This window comes from Xenopus tropicalis, chromosome 2 (genome assembly GCF_000004195.4).
Source record: "Xenopus tropicalis strain Nigerian chromosome 2, UCB_Xtro_10.0, whole genome shotgun sequence".
In the NCBI taxonomy this organism is placed as follows: Eukaryota; Metazoa; Chordata; class Amphibia; order Anura; family Pipidae; genus Xenopus; species Xenopus tropicalis.
The window spans coordinates 11,029,124-11,046,043 of NC_030678.2; the positions used below are offsets into that span (position 1 = coordinate 11,029,124).

The 16,920-nt window shown below is 42.8% G+C and overlaps 1 protein-coding gene across 4 annotated transcripts in view; it reads left to right on the forward strand.

The window, feature by feature from the left end:
* The window catches only part of dscam (Down syndrome cell adhesion molecule), a 306,034-nt gene that overhangs the window by 171,211 nt on the left and 117,903 nt on the right, over positions 1-16,920 (forward strand). For all 4 annotated transcript variants that reach the window (XM_031895759.1, XM_018091117.2, XM_031895760.1 and 1 more), the window contains 6 exon segments: positions 2,769-3,047; positions 4,655-4,930; positions 8,173-8,469; positions 10,152-10,427; positions 11,282-11,560; positions 16,053-16,172. In XM_031895759.1, the coding sequence (XP_031751619.1) occupies positions 2,769-3,047; positions 4,655-4,930; positions 8,173-8,469; positions 10,152-10,427; positions 11,282-11,560; positions 16,053-16,172 (1,527 nt within the window).

The following is a 16,920-nucleotide window of genomic DNA, read 5'->3' on the forward strand; positions in this document are numbered from 1 at the left end:
GGGGACCGTATCGCCTCAGTGATGCGGTCTCCGAACTGACGCTGCCTATACCAGCCATTAGGCCAAACAATCCCAAAGGTGGGCATATTGGGAGAAGATCCGTAGGTGGGCATATTGGGAGAAGATCCGTAGGTGGGCATATTGGGAGAAGATCCGTAGGTGGGCATATTGGGAGAAGATCCGTAGGTGGCCATATTGAGAGAAGATCCGTAGATGGGCATATTGGGAGAAGATCCATAGGTGGGCATATTGGGAGAAGATACCTGTGGGCGGGCATATTGAGAGAAGATACGTAGGTGGGCATATTGGGAGAAGATCCGTAGATGGGCATATTGGGAGAAGATACGTAGGTAGGCATATTGGGAGAAGATCCGTAGATGGGCATATTGGGAGAAGATACGTAGGTGGGCATATTGGGAGAAGATCCATAGGTGGCCATATTGGGAGAAGATACGTAGGTGGGCATATTGGGAGAAGATCCATAGGTGGCCATATTGGGAGAAGATACGTAGATGGGCATATTGGGAGAAGATCCGTAGGTGGGCATATTGGGAGAAGATCCATAGGTGGCCATATTGGGAGAAGATCCATAGGTGGGCATATTGGGAGAAGATACCTGTGGGCGGGCATATTGGGAGAAGATACGTAGGTGGGCATATTTGGAGAAGATCTGTAAATGGGCATATTGGGAGAAGATACCTGTGGGCGGGCATATTGGGAGAAGATACGTAGGTGGGCATATTTGGAGAAGATCTGTAGATGGGCATATTGGGAAAAGATACGTAGGTAGGCATATTGGGAGAAGATCCGTAGATGGGCATATTGGGAGAAGATCCGTAGATGGGCATATTGGGAGAAGATACGTAGATGGGCATATTGGGAGAAGATCCGTAGGTGGGCATATTGGGAGAAGATCCATAGGTGGCCATATTGGGAGAAGATACGTAGGTGGGCATATTGGGAGAAGATCCATAGGTGGCCATATTGGGAGAAGATACGTAGATGGGCATATTGGGAGAAGATCCGTAGGTGGGCATATTGGGAGAAGATCCATAGGTGGCCATATTGGGAGAAGATCCATAGGTGGGCATATTGGGAGAAGATACCTGTGGGCGGGCATATTGGGAGAAGATACGTAGGTGGGCATATTTGGAGAAGATCTGTAGAAGGGCATATTGGGAGAAGATACCTGTGGGCGGGCATATTGGGAGAAGATACGTAGGTGGGCATATTTGGAGAAGATCTGTAGATGGGCATATTGGGAAAAGATACGTAGGTAGGCATATTGGGAGAAGATCCGTAGATGGGCATATTGGGAGAAGATCCGTAGATGGGCATATTGGGAGAAGATACGTAGGTGGGCATATTGGGAGAAGATCCGTAGATGGGCATATTGGGAGAAGATCCGTAGGTGGGCATATTGGGAGAAGATACGTAGGTGGGCATATTGGGAGAAGATCCGTAGATGGGCATATTGGGAGAAGATACGTAGGTGGGCATATTGGGAGAAGATCCATAGGTGGCCATATTGGGAGAAGATACGTAGGTGGGCATATTGGGAGAAGATCCGTAGATGGGCATATTGGGAGAAGATCCGTAGGTGGGCATATTGGGAGAAGATACGTAGGTGGGCATATTGGGAGAAGATCCGTAGATGGGCATATTGGGAGAAGATACGTAGGTGGGCATATTGGGAGAAGATCCATAGGTGGCCATATTGGGAGAAGATACGTAGGTGGGCATATTGGGAGAAGATACCCTTACCGTGTATGGCCAGCTAATCATTAGGCAAACCTGATTATTTCTATGCACCAGGTGGATCTATTAGTGATGAGCTAGAACACTATGGGGCAAAGGTGTATTATTCAGTTGCTTATTAGGAAGGACTACAAGTCAAGATTCTAGAGCCGTAGTGAATCTGTCAGTAATGAGACGGAAGAACAAAAATGGATTGGAAAGGAAAGGGGGCGAAGTGATATATTTGTGAAGAGAATATATGGATCCCTGTGGATGGAATTAATTTTTGTAGTGATTGGATAATATAAACAATCAGTGTAACATTACAGAAATTGGAATTAGCTTCTTTGAGTTTACTGCTGTGGGGCAGGACAGTTTACTGTATATAAATAACCACTTTTATTTCCTCTTGGACTTAGATCTTTATATAAGTGCTGGGTAGGGAATCCAACAGCTGGCACGACCCTACCTCCCTTCCTACACAATATTGCTTGCCCCCCAAAGGATTCCCATTATTAATGGCCTTATTTACCAGTTTTTGAGTTTGCAAATTCAAGTTTGTTTTTCTAAATCGAACAAAATTGCATTTCGAATGGTGACTTATTCATTAATAAGGAAAACTCATTTGATTAAAGAACTCGAACACCTCCAAAAACTAGAGTTTGACAATATGGCTTGACTTTGCCTAGTACGACACCCGCTGACTTCTATAGAAACTTTTCAAGTTTTTTGTGCTTAATAAATACCAGAAGTTCGAGTTTTTTAAACATAATTTGAATTCAAGGTTTTTTAGCGCAGAACCTTTAGCGTTAATAATAAAGCAGGCTTGGCAGTGAGAATGCCACGTGGCCCATATTTATAGGGCTGGCGTTACTATAGGATGATTTATTGTCATTGAGCTGACTATTGTGCATAGTGATAATTAAGTGGCACCTAAAGCCAAGCTGACACATAGCTATTATCACTTATAACGTGGCCATAGGGCTGCACTAGAAGCCTCAGTCTGACTGTACGCTGTGCTTGAATTGTAGATCCAGCTAATTCAGCCCCATCCATTATTGACGGATTTGAGCATCACAAAGCCATGGCAGGAGAGAGAGTGGAGCTTCCATGCAAAGCGTCTGGGCACCCTATACCAAAGTACCGCTGGCTAAAGAACAATGTCCTGCTGGAGCCGGACAGCAGATTTCAGCACACTGTAGTCGGTTTATTAATAGAGAACACAAGGCCGTCGGATTCCGGCAGCTACGTGTGTGAGGTGTGGAACAATTATGGCAACGCCGAGGTGATAGGATCCTTGTATGTGAAACGTAAGTCCATTGCTGGTTTGTAAGTCCCATACTGCAACCAAGCCCAATCACATATATCATATTGCCAATTCCTTCTCAAAGTGGAGCATTGGAACACTAAATTGCTTAACACAGGGGTCGGGAACCTTTTTGGCTGAGAGAGCCATAAACACCACATATTTTAAAATGTTTGTGGCTGCCTGTGGAGGACGATGTGGCTTCAGGCCTGTTCGGCCACGGATGCTGCGGGGCAAGGTAGGGTGGGTCCCAAGGATGCCGGATGCGATGTGGAGGAGGGCATGCCCTGCACTCGGGGGATAGAAGACCTAGAACACAAGATTTGGCAGTGAGCCAGATGCAGCCATCAAAAGAGCCACATCTGGCTCGCGAGCCATAGGTTCCCGACCCCTGGCTTAACATATATCCTTTACATGGAGTCTGTCTTAGATAAAAATGTTATCCAAACTGCAGGCCCGGACTGGTGTAACATGCCATAGACCAGGGGTCCCCAAACTTTTTAACCTGTGAGCCTCATTCAAATGTAAGAAGACTTGGGGAGCAACACAAGCATAAAACAAGTTCCTTGGGTACCAAATAAGGGCTGTGATTGGCTATTTGGTAGCCCCTATTCGGACTGGCAGCCTAAAGGAGGCTCTGTTGGGCAGTACATCTGGTTTTTATGCAACCAAAACTTGCCCACCGGGGTGTAGTGACCACTGGGGCTTCTGCCTCAGGGGCCCCTGCACTCCCCAATGGCCCCTGCTGCCTTCTGAACAGAAGACCTTCCTTGACTCTCCAAAGCAATTTAGCGTTCGCTGCACACTGCTGAAGGGATCGGCACCCTCCCAAAATTCCAAGAAGCAACAACAGCACTGGCACTCAGAGCTGCAAACGGGAATAACCCTATAAAAAATCTTTATTGCGGAGGTGTCTTCACCCCAAACCCCACCCCCCTTCGCAGAGGCCCCCAACACCCTCCGACCACCTTCCCTGAGCGCTCCTAAAAGAAACTTAACTGCAGCGTGTCAGGTTAGGGAGACAGCAGATTGCGGGTGCGCCCTGGGGGGGAATGGATCTGGGCTGCCGGGGCCCACCGGATTTATTCCCGGTACAACATGTTGCCCCTGGGCCACTGATTGAAGATCACTTCCATAGACAGTCACTATTTATTGGGCTGCTGGGGGGCTGTTTAGGTCTCTGTGTACTTGAAATGCCAGGGCCTATTTTGAAGACCAATCTGGACCTGGCAAAAGAGCCACTAACTTCTTCTGCTGTTAGTCTGAGATTCAAAGCACAGGTGAGTTATTTGCAGCAGAGAAACATGTTATGCTGACTTGGCTTACAGAGAAGTAATTTAATATATAAAAATGAGAAGGAGGTAAACACAATACACTGTTTATTCAGCATCGACCCCAGTTTGCTGGAATGGTTTTTATTACTCTTCCCTTTAACGTAGAGAGGGGGAAATTACACAAAAGGCAATATTTTTATTTAGGTTAATTGCATTAAGTTTAATAGAGCCTCCCCTGTCTGTTTATTTCGACAACCCGTCTGATCAATACGTTTTATTGTCGGGTTTGCTTTATTGTTCCAGTTCTCATAAAACCTTTTCCTCTTTAAAACCGCAGAACCGCTGAAGGTCAACATCAGCCCAAGGAAAGTAAAGAGTAGCGTCGGGAGCCAGATCTCGTTGGCTTGCAGTGTCACCGGAACAGATGACCCCGATCTGTCCTGGTACAGGAACGGGGAGATAATTAACGCCGGGAACAATGTGAGGATCACTGGCGTCAACCGCGAAACACTCATCATGGACGGAATGGCAAAAAGTGATAGTGGCGCTTACCAGTGCTTTGTGCGCCGGGAAAAGATGTCTGCCCAGGATTATGTTCAGGTGGTACTTGAAGGTCAGTATGAGTCATATTCTCCAAAATTAAAGCTTAAGGCACTGAAGTCCACACCCCCAGATTCAGTAGGGTACTTATGCCGAGCCAATCACAAATCTTAATCAAATCTACTTTATGATTAGTACTACATTTGTATAAGTGTGGCAGCATAGGGATTGCCGTGTACTAAGCACAGTTCAGCAGGAACAGCCCCTAAGTTTGCTCATAGCCTGTACAGAGAGATACCATAAAACTATGGCAGCATAGGGATTCCCCTGTACTAAGCACAATTCAGCAGGAACAGCCCCCTAAGTTTGCTCATAGCCTGTACAGAGAGATACCATAAACTATGGCACATAGGGATTCCCCTGTACTAAGCACAATTCAGCAGGAACAGCCCCCTAAGTTTGCTCATAGCCTGTACAGAGAGATACCATAAAACTATGGCAGCATAGGGATTCCCCTGTACTAAGCACAATTCAGCAGGAACAGCCCCCTAAGTTTGCTCATAGCCTGTACAGAGAGATACCATAAAACTATGGCAGCATAGGGATTCCCCTGTGCTAAGCACAATTCAGCAGGAACAGCCCCCTAAGTTTGCCCATAGCCTGTACAGAGAGATACCATAAAACTATGGCACATAGGGATTCCCCTGTACTGAGCACAATTCAGCAGGAACAGCCCCTAAGTTTGCTCATAGCCTGTACAGAGAGATACCATAAAACTATGGCACATAGGGATTCCCCTGTACTAAGCACAATTCAGCAGGAACAGCCCCCTAAGTTTGCTCATAGCCTGTACAGAGAGATACCATAAAACTATGGCACATAGGGATTCCCCTGTACTAAGCACAATTCAGCAGGAACAGCCCCTAAGTTTGCTCATAGCCTGTACAGAGAGATACCATAAAACTATGGCACATAGGGATTCCCCTGTACTAAGCACAATTCAGCAGGAACAGCCCCCTAAGTTTGCCCATAGCCTGTACAGAGAGATACCATAAAACTATGGCACATAGGGATTCCCCTGTACTAAGCACAATTCAGCAGGAACAGCCCCCTAAGTTTGCCCATAGCCTGTACAGAGAGATACCATAAACTATGGCACATAGGGATTCCCCTATACTAAGCACAATTCAGCAGAAACAGCCCCCTAAGTTTGCTCAGAGCCTGTACAGAGAGATACCATAAAACTATGGCACATAGGGATTCCCCTGTACTAAGCACAATTCAGCAGGAACAGCCCCCTAAGTTTGCTCATAGCCTGTACAGAGAGATACCATAAAACTATGGCACATAGGGATTCCCCTGTACTAAGCACAATTCAGCAGGAACAGCCCCCTAAGTTTGCTCATAGCCTGTACAGAGAGATACCATAAAACTATGGCACATAGGGATTCCCCTGTACTGAGCACAATTCAGCAGGAACAGCCCCTAAGTTTGCTCATAGCCTGTACAGAGAGATACCATAAACTATGGCACATAGGGATTCCCCTGTACTAAGCACAATTCAGCAGGAACAGTCCCCTAAGTTTGCCCATAGCCTGTACAGAGAGATTCCATGCTGCCCATGTCCCCAGTGATATAAAGCCACCCAGACCCACAGTCTCTCTCTATGTAAAGTGATTAAACCCTACATTAGGGCATTGGATGTTGATAATGAAGTTTTATTGCAAAAGAATATGAGCAGCAGTGAAGGCTTATTAAAATAACAACTGTAAGCTGAGTCAGTAACATGTCCATAGGAGCCAGGGGGAACAGCAAGGGGGGAATTATTCCAAAATCCCCTTTTAATATACAGTAACCATTAGACACATGCACAGAGAACATTAAGGAGAGGATAGATTTTTTTATTAAGGTACCAACAGAGAGAGTGAATATTATGTTCAGCCCTGTCTCTTGCTGCTGAAATGTTTGAAGCTGAAATATTAAGACATTAATTCATGAAGATGATGATTTGTGACACTAATTTTTCTGGGAGAAGACAAAGAAGAAAGAAATTACGTTGCAAATTACCTGCGAGGTTCGTTGTAATATTTTGATTCCTCATTCCCTCAAACAAAAAGATATTTAAAGCAATAGGATCTCAGAAGTCCAAAAGCGAAAAGTACCTGCCAATTAAAGGGGATATAGACCCTGCTGCACTGCTCAACCAAACTTTATTCAGCTGTTGCTGGACTACAAACCCCAGAATAATGTAACGAGGTTGAGGCATGCTGGGAGCTGTAGTCCAGCAACATCAGGGTTGTATTCTTAAAGCAATATTGCACAATAAAACTTTCCCCCAAATCTCAATGGCCGGCAGCTGCTTTAAAATGCAAGAAATCCCCCAATGAGAATCCCAGCTGATGTGAGTAAATCCGGCTCCCTGTTCTCTGTTCCTGCAATTGGAGTTGGGAGCAATAAGCACAGTTTCCCAGCACTGAACAAGTCTGTCCCTTTATCCCCATGTCTGATTCCTGTGCCATATAATGACGGGAAAATGCCATAATTATCTCTATATGTAAGGTACCAGCAAGGGGCCTGACACAGTGCTGGGAATCAGCATTCTCATTGGTCACTTCTCTTGCATTAATAATTAAGTTTTTAATCATTGGTGAATTTTCTTGCATCTGTAATTATGTTTTCACCAACTTCTATAGCAAAACTATAGGAGATATTAGTAAAACAACGGACAGAAGACATCATCAGACTAGGGCATCTGGGGCCGCTAGGCCTGCCACACCCTCTCAGGAACCCCCAGTTGTGCCTCAGATGCCCCACTGCCTGTACATCTATCCCCCCTCCCCATGCAAACATTATACTTACTTTGCCACTATTGGGGGTAGGCTGGGGGGTGGGGGAACGCCAATACTTTCTAGCAGGGATAGGGTCTGGATCAGAAGGGCCCACTGGGTTTTTCCTGGTGTTCCGGTTGCTCAGGCCAAACCTGACCTCAGTGCAGAGGTTCCCAATGTGTACTACCCACCATGGCAGCGGATAGGCCAGTCTCAGGATGTGCTTTGGTTCTAGGCCTAAATCTATAACTATGACTTCTGTAATAATGTTTTCCTATATCCGTAGCCTTGTTCTGAGCATAAAAGGGACAACCAAACATTTAATAGGCAACTTGAACCCAAACAGCCTGCGGCTCTGCCTGTATAATTCATGGGACTTTGAGTTCCAGCTGTTCCTGCACCAAACGTCTTATGACCAACTAATACATTTACTAATGCTATAATAACTAACAGTATATCTATTTCTTTGTGTTTTCTCTTCTCAAAGATGGTACGCCCAAAATCATTTCTGCCTTCAGCGAGAAAGTGGTGAGCCCCGGAGAGCCCGTGTCCCTTATGTGCAATGTCAAAGGCACCCCTCTTCCCACCATTACCTGGACACTGGACGACGACCCCATCATCAAGAACGGCAACCACAGAATAAGTCAGCTAATCACCTCCGAGGGCAACGTCGTCAGCTACCTGAACATCACCAACACTCAGGTCCGGGACGGCGGGGTGTACCGGTGCACGGCCAACAACTCTGCGGGCGTCGTCTTGTACCAGGCTCGAATAAACGTAAGAGGTGCTTGTCAAATCAGCTCCTCGAAAACACACATACACACAATGCATGATACTGTCTGAAACCCCATTTATAGTTTCCCAGTCACTTTCTAACTTCCTCCCCATTGAACCTATTGAGAGTAATATTCTGCAGTCGGTCTTCATTTTGTATTATTTGTAGTTTTTTAATTATTTCAGTTTTTGTTCAGCAGCTATCTGGTTGCTAGCGTCCAAATTACCTTAGCAACCAGGGAGTGGTTTGAATGAGAAACTGATATATAAATAGGAGAGGACCTAAATAGAAAAATATGTTATATTAAGTAACAATAACAATAAAACTGTAGCCTCAAAGACCAGTAGTTTTTTTTGGCTGCCGGGGTCAGTGACCATTTGAAAGCTGCAAAGAGTTAGGCGAAGAAGGCAAATAATTAAAAAAAACTGTTAAAAACAAATAATGAAGACTAATTGATAAGTTGATTAGAACTGGCCTTTCTATAACATACTAGGGGAACCACCCCCTTAGAATGTAAATATGCCTGTACCTCTGTGCGCTCAGCTACAGATGGGCTTTAATGGTACAACTGGATCATTATGTTATTCCATTGTTTGTATGGCATTCCTATGCAACCATGTGGAGCCATTAATACTATAAAAACATGCTCCATCTGTAGCTCCTTATCGCTGAGGATTCTGGGAGTGGCTTTATAGCAGATAGGTAGCCATGTGTCTAACTTTGTTGCACAAAGTGGCTTATGTAATAAAATGCACTAAGTTTGCCCAGGAGCAGTAACCCATAGCTACCAATCAGCAGGTAGAATTTACTGGTCGCCTGTTTAAAAGCACATCTTTTATTGGTTGCTATGGGTTATTGCTACAGGGCAAGCTTAGTGCCTTTTATTGCATATTGGGGGTTATTTTACCCTTGTTCATCAGTGGGAGGAAAACAAAATCCAAAATCCCCAATAGCTATGGTATTGAGTAGTCTGTTATATAATATCTATAGATGTCCATGAAGAAGTAATGTTAACATAGACAAGCACCCTTTCTCTATATTTGCATTTATCTTTAAACCCAAAGGCTGCCATGTTGCATGGCTCAGCTGAGATATACTAGAAAGTTCTGCAACACTGTCCTTTTAGCACCATGGTATTAAGGTGGCCATACACGGGCTGTTTCTACCTGTGTATGAGCACTAACAATGGGCCTTTCCGATCGACATCTGGCCTGAAATCGGCCATATCTCGATCGGGCAGGTTTGATTTTTGGACAGCGTTCTAATTCGATCATTTGGTCCCACTTTTGGTCGCCCACCCACTCGCTTGGCCTTGAATGGCTACCTTTATATCTGGAGTAATCTGGAGAAGTCTTCTGAGGTAAGCAACGTGGCAGCTTCACCCACAAGATGGTGAGAGAAAAGTCCAGCACCCATTGGAATTATATGCCTTATTATATGGCACTTTTAAAAGGGATATTTGCCCATGCCAGTAATATGATATCCGTTTTTTTATTTTAAAATAAAAGAGAGAAAAAAACTCAACTTCTACCTTGTAACCTTTCTCGTTTCTTTAAAATAAATGTGACCTATGTATTGCAGATGTATGAAACACACTCACTACAGTATCAATTTCTCAACACACCTTTTGCACGGAGGGGTTCCGTAATTAATTTAGATGTATATAGTGTGTGCCTGTGTTTCTTTTTTAGGTCCGGCAAGTATCCGCCCAATGAAAAACATCACGGCCATAGCTGGGCGGGACACTTACATTCACTGCCGCGTCATTGGGTATCCCTACTACTCCATCAAGTGGTACAAAAATTCCAACCTTCTCCCGTTCAATCACCGGCAAGTGGCATTCGAAAACAACGGCACGTTAAAGCTCTCGGATGTACAGAAAGACGTGGATGAAGGAGAATACATGTGTAACGTCCTCGTCCAGCCGCAACTATCGACAAGCCAGAGCGTCCATGTAACAGTCAAAGGTGAGTTCTTATTATTCCCAGCATTCCTTTCTTTCCTTAGATTTGTGAGCCAGGATTGATCCTCAACATCATTGTCTCACTTATCAATTGAAACCCTGTCTTTCAGCATCTAGTGGAAAACCTTCTGATAAGAGTAAAGGCCGTTATAGCCATATATATTTATAGCCATAAAGAAGGAAAGGCTAATAAAGAGTTAATCCCAAGCTGCAGGCATACCTTTAGTTGTCTCAATAGTGCCTCCCCATATTTCTCCCGTTCAGATGATCAGAAGCCAAACAGGAAGAAAAAACGCTGAGCTGTGTAAAGAAAGTTCCCATAATGCCTCACTCCTGCACCAAGACCCAAACCCTTGTACATGCTCAGTTAGTAAGACTATGAGTCAGCTTCCTGCTGATTGGCTCAGATACACATTTCTAAGGGGGGGAGTGAGTTCTTAGCATTCATGAGGGAGGGGGGAGCAGCAGAGAGGAGAGAGCTGTGTGTCTCTGGCAGAGGAAAATAGACACAACAAATCTTTTGACAGAGAAGTCAGTGCAGTGTTTCTGTGAGTGCTTATGGCTGTATTTACATAGAGCTTTCTGATAAAGCTTACTTTGTATTAAGGAACAATGAATCCTCAACATGGGGTGTGCAAATAGTAACCCCCCCCCCCCAGTGAAGGGAGGGGTTACTTGTTCTTTAATATCCCTGGTTTTACAATGAATGAAATGTTGCACAGGCAGGTGTATATCTCCTTAAGGGTTAGTGAAATGACTGATCATACAGTGAAATATTAAAGTCAGCCCAATTTGTTTAATTGTATTCTATTCTCTGCAATAATACATTTTTACATTTTTATTTCATTTTAAACCCAGTCCCCCCATTTATCCAGCCGTTTGAGTCCCAGAGGTTCTCCATTGGGCAGAGAGTGTTCATACCTTGCGTTGTGGTGTCGGGAGATTTGCCCATCACCATCACTTGGCAGAAGGACGGGAGGCCGATCCCAGCGAGCCTCGGCGTTACCATTGACAACATCGATTTCACCAGTTCTTTAAGAATTTCCAATCTCTCCCTGATGCATAATGGGAACTATACGTGCATCGCAAGGAATGACGCAGCCGCCGTGGAGCACCAGAGCCAGTTAATAGTGAGAGGTAAGTGGGCTTAAATACAGATGGAGCCACCTTCGTGCATTATAGCTCAGCACTGTTCAACAACTTCCATCATAAAGGGATAAAGGTTGTGTCGTTATTTAGGGCTGAGCAAAATGCTCCATCTGTATTATTACAAGCTGTACACATTTACATAGTTACATACAGTGGAGGAAATAATTATTTGACCCCTCACTGATTTTGTAAGTTTGTCCAATGACAAAGAAATGAAAAGTCTCAGAACAGTATCATTTCAATGGTAGGTTTATTTTAACAGTGGCAGATAGCACATCAAAAGGAAAATCGAAAAAATAACTTTAAGTAAAAGATAGCAACTGATTTGCATTTCATTGAGTGAAATAAGTTTTTGAACCCCTACCAACCATTAAGAGTTCTGGCTCCCACAGAGTGGTTAGACACTTCTACTCAATTAGTCAACCTCATTAAGGACACCTGACTTAACTAGTCACCTGTATAAAAGACACCTGTCCACAGAATCAATCAATCAAGCAGACTCCAAACTCTCCAACATGGGAAAGACCAAAGAGCTGCCCAAGGATGTCAGAGACAAAATTGTAGACCTGCACAAGGCTGGAATGGGCTACAAAACCATTAGCAAGAAGCTGGGAGAGAAGGTGACAACTGTTGGTGCGATTGTTCGAAAATGGAAGGAGCACAAAATGACCATCAATCGACCTCGCTCTGGGGCTCCACGCAAGATCTCACCTCGTGGGGTGTCAATGATTCTGAGAAAGGTGAAAAAGCATCCTAGAACTACACGGGAGGAGTTAGTTAATGACCTCAAATTAGCAGGGACCACAGTCACCAAGAAAACCATTGGAAACACATTACACCGCAATGGATTAAAATCCTGCAGGGCTCGCAAGGTCCCCCTGCTCAAGAAGGCACATGTGCAGGCCCGTCTGAAGTTTGCCAATGAACACCTGAATGATTCTGTGAGTGACTGGGAGAAGGTGCTGTGGTCTGATGAGACCAAAATAGAGCTCTTTGGCATTAACTCAACTCGCTGTGTTTGGAGGAAGAAAAATGCTGCCTATGACCCCCAAAACACCGTCCCCGCCGTCAAGCATGGGGGTGGAAACATTTTGCTTTGGGGGTGTTTTTCTGCTAAGGGCACAGGACAACTTATTCGCATTAACGGGAAAATGGACGGAGCCATGTATCGTGAAATCCTGAACGACAACCTCCTTCCCTCTGCCAGGAAACTGAAAATGGGTCGTGGATGGGTGTTCCAGCACGACAATGACCCAAAACATACAGCAAAGGCAACAAAGGAGTGGCTCAAGAAGAAGCACATTAAGGTCATGGAGTGGCCTAGTCAGTCTCCGGACCTTAATCCAATAGAAAACCGATGGAGGGAGCTCAAGCTCAGAGTTGCACAGAGACAGCCTCGAAACCTTAGGGATTTAGAGATGATCTGCAAAGAGGAGTGGGACCAACATTCCTCCTAAAATGTGTGCAAACTTGGTCATCAATTACAAGAAACGTTTGACCTCTGTGCTTGCAAACAAGGGTTTTTCCACTAAATATTAAGTCTTTTTTTGTTAGAGGGTTCAAAAACTTATTTCACTCAATGAAATGCAAATCAGTTGCTATCTTTTATTTAAAGTTATTTTTTCGATTTTCCTTTTGATGTGCTATCTGCCACTGTTAAAATAAACCTACCATTGAAATGATACTGTTCTGAGACTTTTCATTTCTTTGTCATTGGACAAACTTACAAAATCAGTGAGGGGTCAAATAATTATTTCCTCCACTGTAGCTACTATGTAACTATGTTACTTAGGGCTAAGCAAAATGCTCCATCTGTATTATTACAAGCTGTACACATTTACATAGTTACATAGTAACCATGTAACTGTTACTTAGGGCTAAGCAAAATGCTCCATCTGTATTATTACAAGCTGTACACATATACATAGTTACATAGTTACTATGTAACTATGTTACTTAGGGCTAAGCAAAATGCTCCATCTGTATTATTACAAGCTGTACACATATACATAGTTACATAGTTACTATGTAACTATGTTACTTAGGGCTAAGCAAAATGCTCCATCTGTATTATTACAAGCTGTACACATATACATAGTTACATAGTTACTATGTAACTATGTTACTTAGGGCTAAGCAAAATGCTCCATCTGTATTATTACAAGCTGTACACATATACATAGTTACATAGTTACTATGTAACTATGTTACTTAGGGCTAAGCAAAATGCTCCATCTGTATTATTACAAGCTGTACACATATACATAGTTACATAGTTACTATGTAACTATGTTACTTAGGGCTAAGCAAAATGCTCCATCTGTATTATTACAAGCTGTACACATATACATAGTTACATAGTTACTATGTAACTATGTTACTTAGGGCTAAGCAAAATGCTCCATCTGTATTATTACAAGCTGTACACATATACATAGTTACATAGTTACTATGTAACTATGTTACTTAGGGCTGAGCAAAATGCTCCATCTGTATTATTACAAGCTGTACACATTTACATAGTTACATAGTTACTATGTAACTATGTTACTTAGGGCTAAGCAAAATGCTCCATCTGTATTATTACAAGCTGTACACATATACATAGTTACATAGTTACTATGTAACTATGTTACTTAGGGCTAAGCAAAATGCTCCATCTGTATTATTACAAGCTGTACACATATACATAGTTACATAGTTACTATGTAACTATGTTACTTAGGGCTAAGCAAAATGCTCCATCTGTATTATTACAAGCTGTACACATATACATAGTTACATAGTTACTATGTAACTATGTTACTTAGGGCTAAGCAAAATGCTCCATCTGTATTATTACAAGCTGTACACATATACATAGTTACTATGTAACTATGTTACTTAGGGCTAAGCAAAATGCTCCATCTGTATTATCACAAGCTGTACACATATACATAGTTACATAGTTACATAATAACCATGTAACTATGTTACTTAGGGCTAAGCAAAATGCTCCATCTGTATTATTACAAGCTGTACACATATACATAGTTACATAGTTACTATGTAACTATGTTACTTAGGGCTAAGCAAAATGCTCCCTCTGTATTATTACAAGCTGTACACATATACATAGTTACTATGTAACTATGTTACTTAGGGCTAAGCAAAATGCTCCATCTGTATTATTACAAGCTGTACACATTTACATAGTTACATAGTAACCATGTAACTGTTACTTAGGGCTAAGCAAAATGCTCCATCTGTATTATTACAAGCTGTACACATATACATAGTTACATAGTTACTATGTAACTATGTTACTTAGGGCTAAGCAAAATGCTCCATCTGTATTATTACAAGCTGTACACATATACATAGTTACTATGTAACTATGTTACTTAGGGCTAAGCAAAATGCTCCATCTGTATTATCACAAGCTGTACACATATACATAGTTACATAGTTACATAGTAACCATGTAACTATGTTACTTAGGGCTAAGCAAAATGCTCCATCTGTATTATCACAAGCTGTACACATATACATAGTTACATAGTTACTATGTAACTATGTTACTTAGGGCTAAACAAAATGCTCCATCTGTATTATCACAAGCTGTACACATATACATAGTTACATAGTTACTATGTAACTATGTTACTTAGGGCTCAGCAAAATGCTCCATCTGTATTATCACAAGCTGTACACATTTACATAGTTACATAGTAACCATGTAACTGTTACTTAGGGCTGAGCAAAATGCTCCATCTGTATCATTACAACCTGTACACATTTACTGATGTGAAATTGAGCATTGGCCCATTTACTCAAGGTCGTTTCAAAACTTATTAAACAATGAAAATCAGAATGTTATAAATAAATAACAATAAATTTTCCCCATAGTGTTCTCTGCCCTCCTGGTTCTGACTCCCCAAACAATGTAGCAGAAGCTGACTGAGTAAAGGTGGCCATACACGTGCAGATTTGAGCTGCCGATTCAAGTCCTTTAGAACGAACATCTTATCTGCCTGTGTATGGGCACCCGTGATGGGCCTACCCTGCTTTTTTGTATATATTCTACAGTACCCACTACAATGGAAGGTCCTTTTCCCTTCTATTAGGGCCTCTACCATAAGCAATAACCGTGTATCTGCAGCTGCAGCCTCACAGGTCAGTGCTAAAGCCATAGGGAAACAAGGCAACATGGAAATGAGTGCGGTTGCTTAGAGACAAGCAGCCGTACCCGGCATGTTTCTTCCTAGCGGCCTGCTCACCCCCAGCTCTGCCATTGAAAGGAGAAAATTGCAGAATGTGCTTTACATCTTAATGCTGTAAAAATCAGCCCTGTCGTAAGGAAAAACTGCCAGGCCTGATTTCTACCAGGGGACGTAGCATAATAGTCACAGTTATCTGTTCTAGATCAGTTCCTGGGGGCTCACACACAGGGAACTTCCCTTTGGGAGATACCATTGCTAACATGTCCCAATATCTTAAGTTCCTCCTAGATTTGTGGTTCAACCCACCGATCAAGATGGAATCTATGGCAAAGCCGTGATCCTCAACTGCTCCGCCGAAGGCTACCCGGTGCCAACTATCGTGTGGAAGTACTCAAAAGGTAGGTAAAATCTAGTGCATCTACTTGTGGCAGGGAATTATGGGATGTGAGCAATATGGCAGCCCCCGTTCATACGTACAAACATATAAGCAGGGTTGAAAGGCTTGCTGAGGCCCAGACTTCTGTCCTGCTTATGTATAGATAAATGGTGGGGAACGTTTACTTATAACTAAGATATATTTTATATAGGGCAAAAAGGTTTTGTGGTTCTGTGCAAGGAACCATTGCCTGTCCCTAATCACATGGGTAGTATATTGGCATCAAGGGCACATAGCCCCCCGGCAGGGACCCCTGATATATATATATTACATACTAACAGTTCATTTAGAGGTAATCTTGCCCATATGTGAGAGAGCATCTGCTTTTCATTATGTACTGTATATTATAATTCCTTCCTTTGGTCACAAAAAGCCTTGAGATTGTTATTTCAGTTGATGCTCACAAATGGCTCTCCTGTAACTATCCTTGTTATTTCACATTATGTTTATATGTATTGCTGTTATGCTTATAGGATTCTTTTTCACAAGATTAAAGGCTTTTTACTCTATATAGTATACATGCAGGGAATACATAGAATAGGTTTCTGCCAGTAAGCCCCCCAGCCACTACAGCAAAGCAATAGCTGCATTCTATCAATGCTCCACCAGAGGGCTCTGTAACATTGTTATTCTTTGGCAGTAAAGGAAATGTGGCAGCAGAGGGTTTTTTTTTTATAATAAAAGACAACAGCATTCTAAGCAACTTCCAA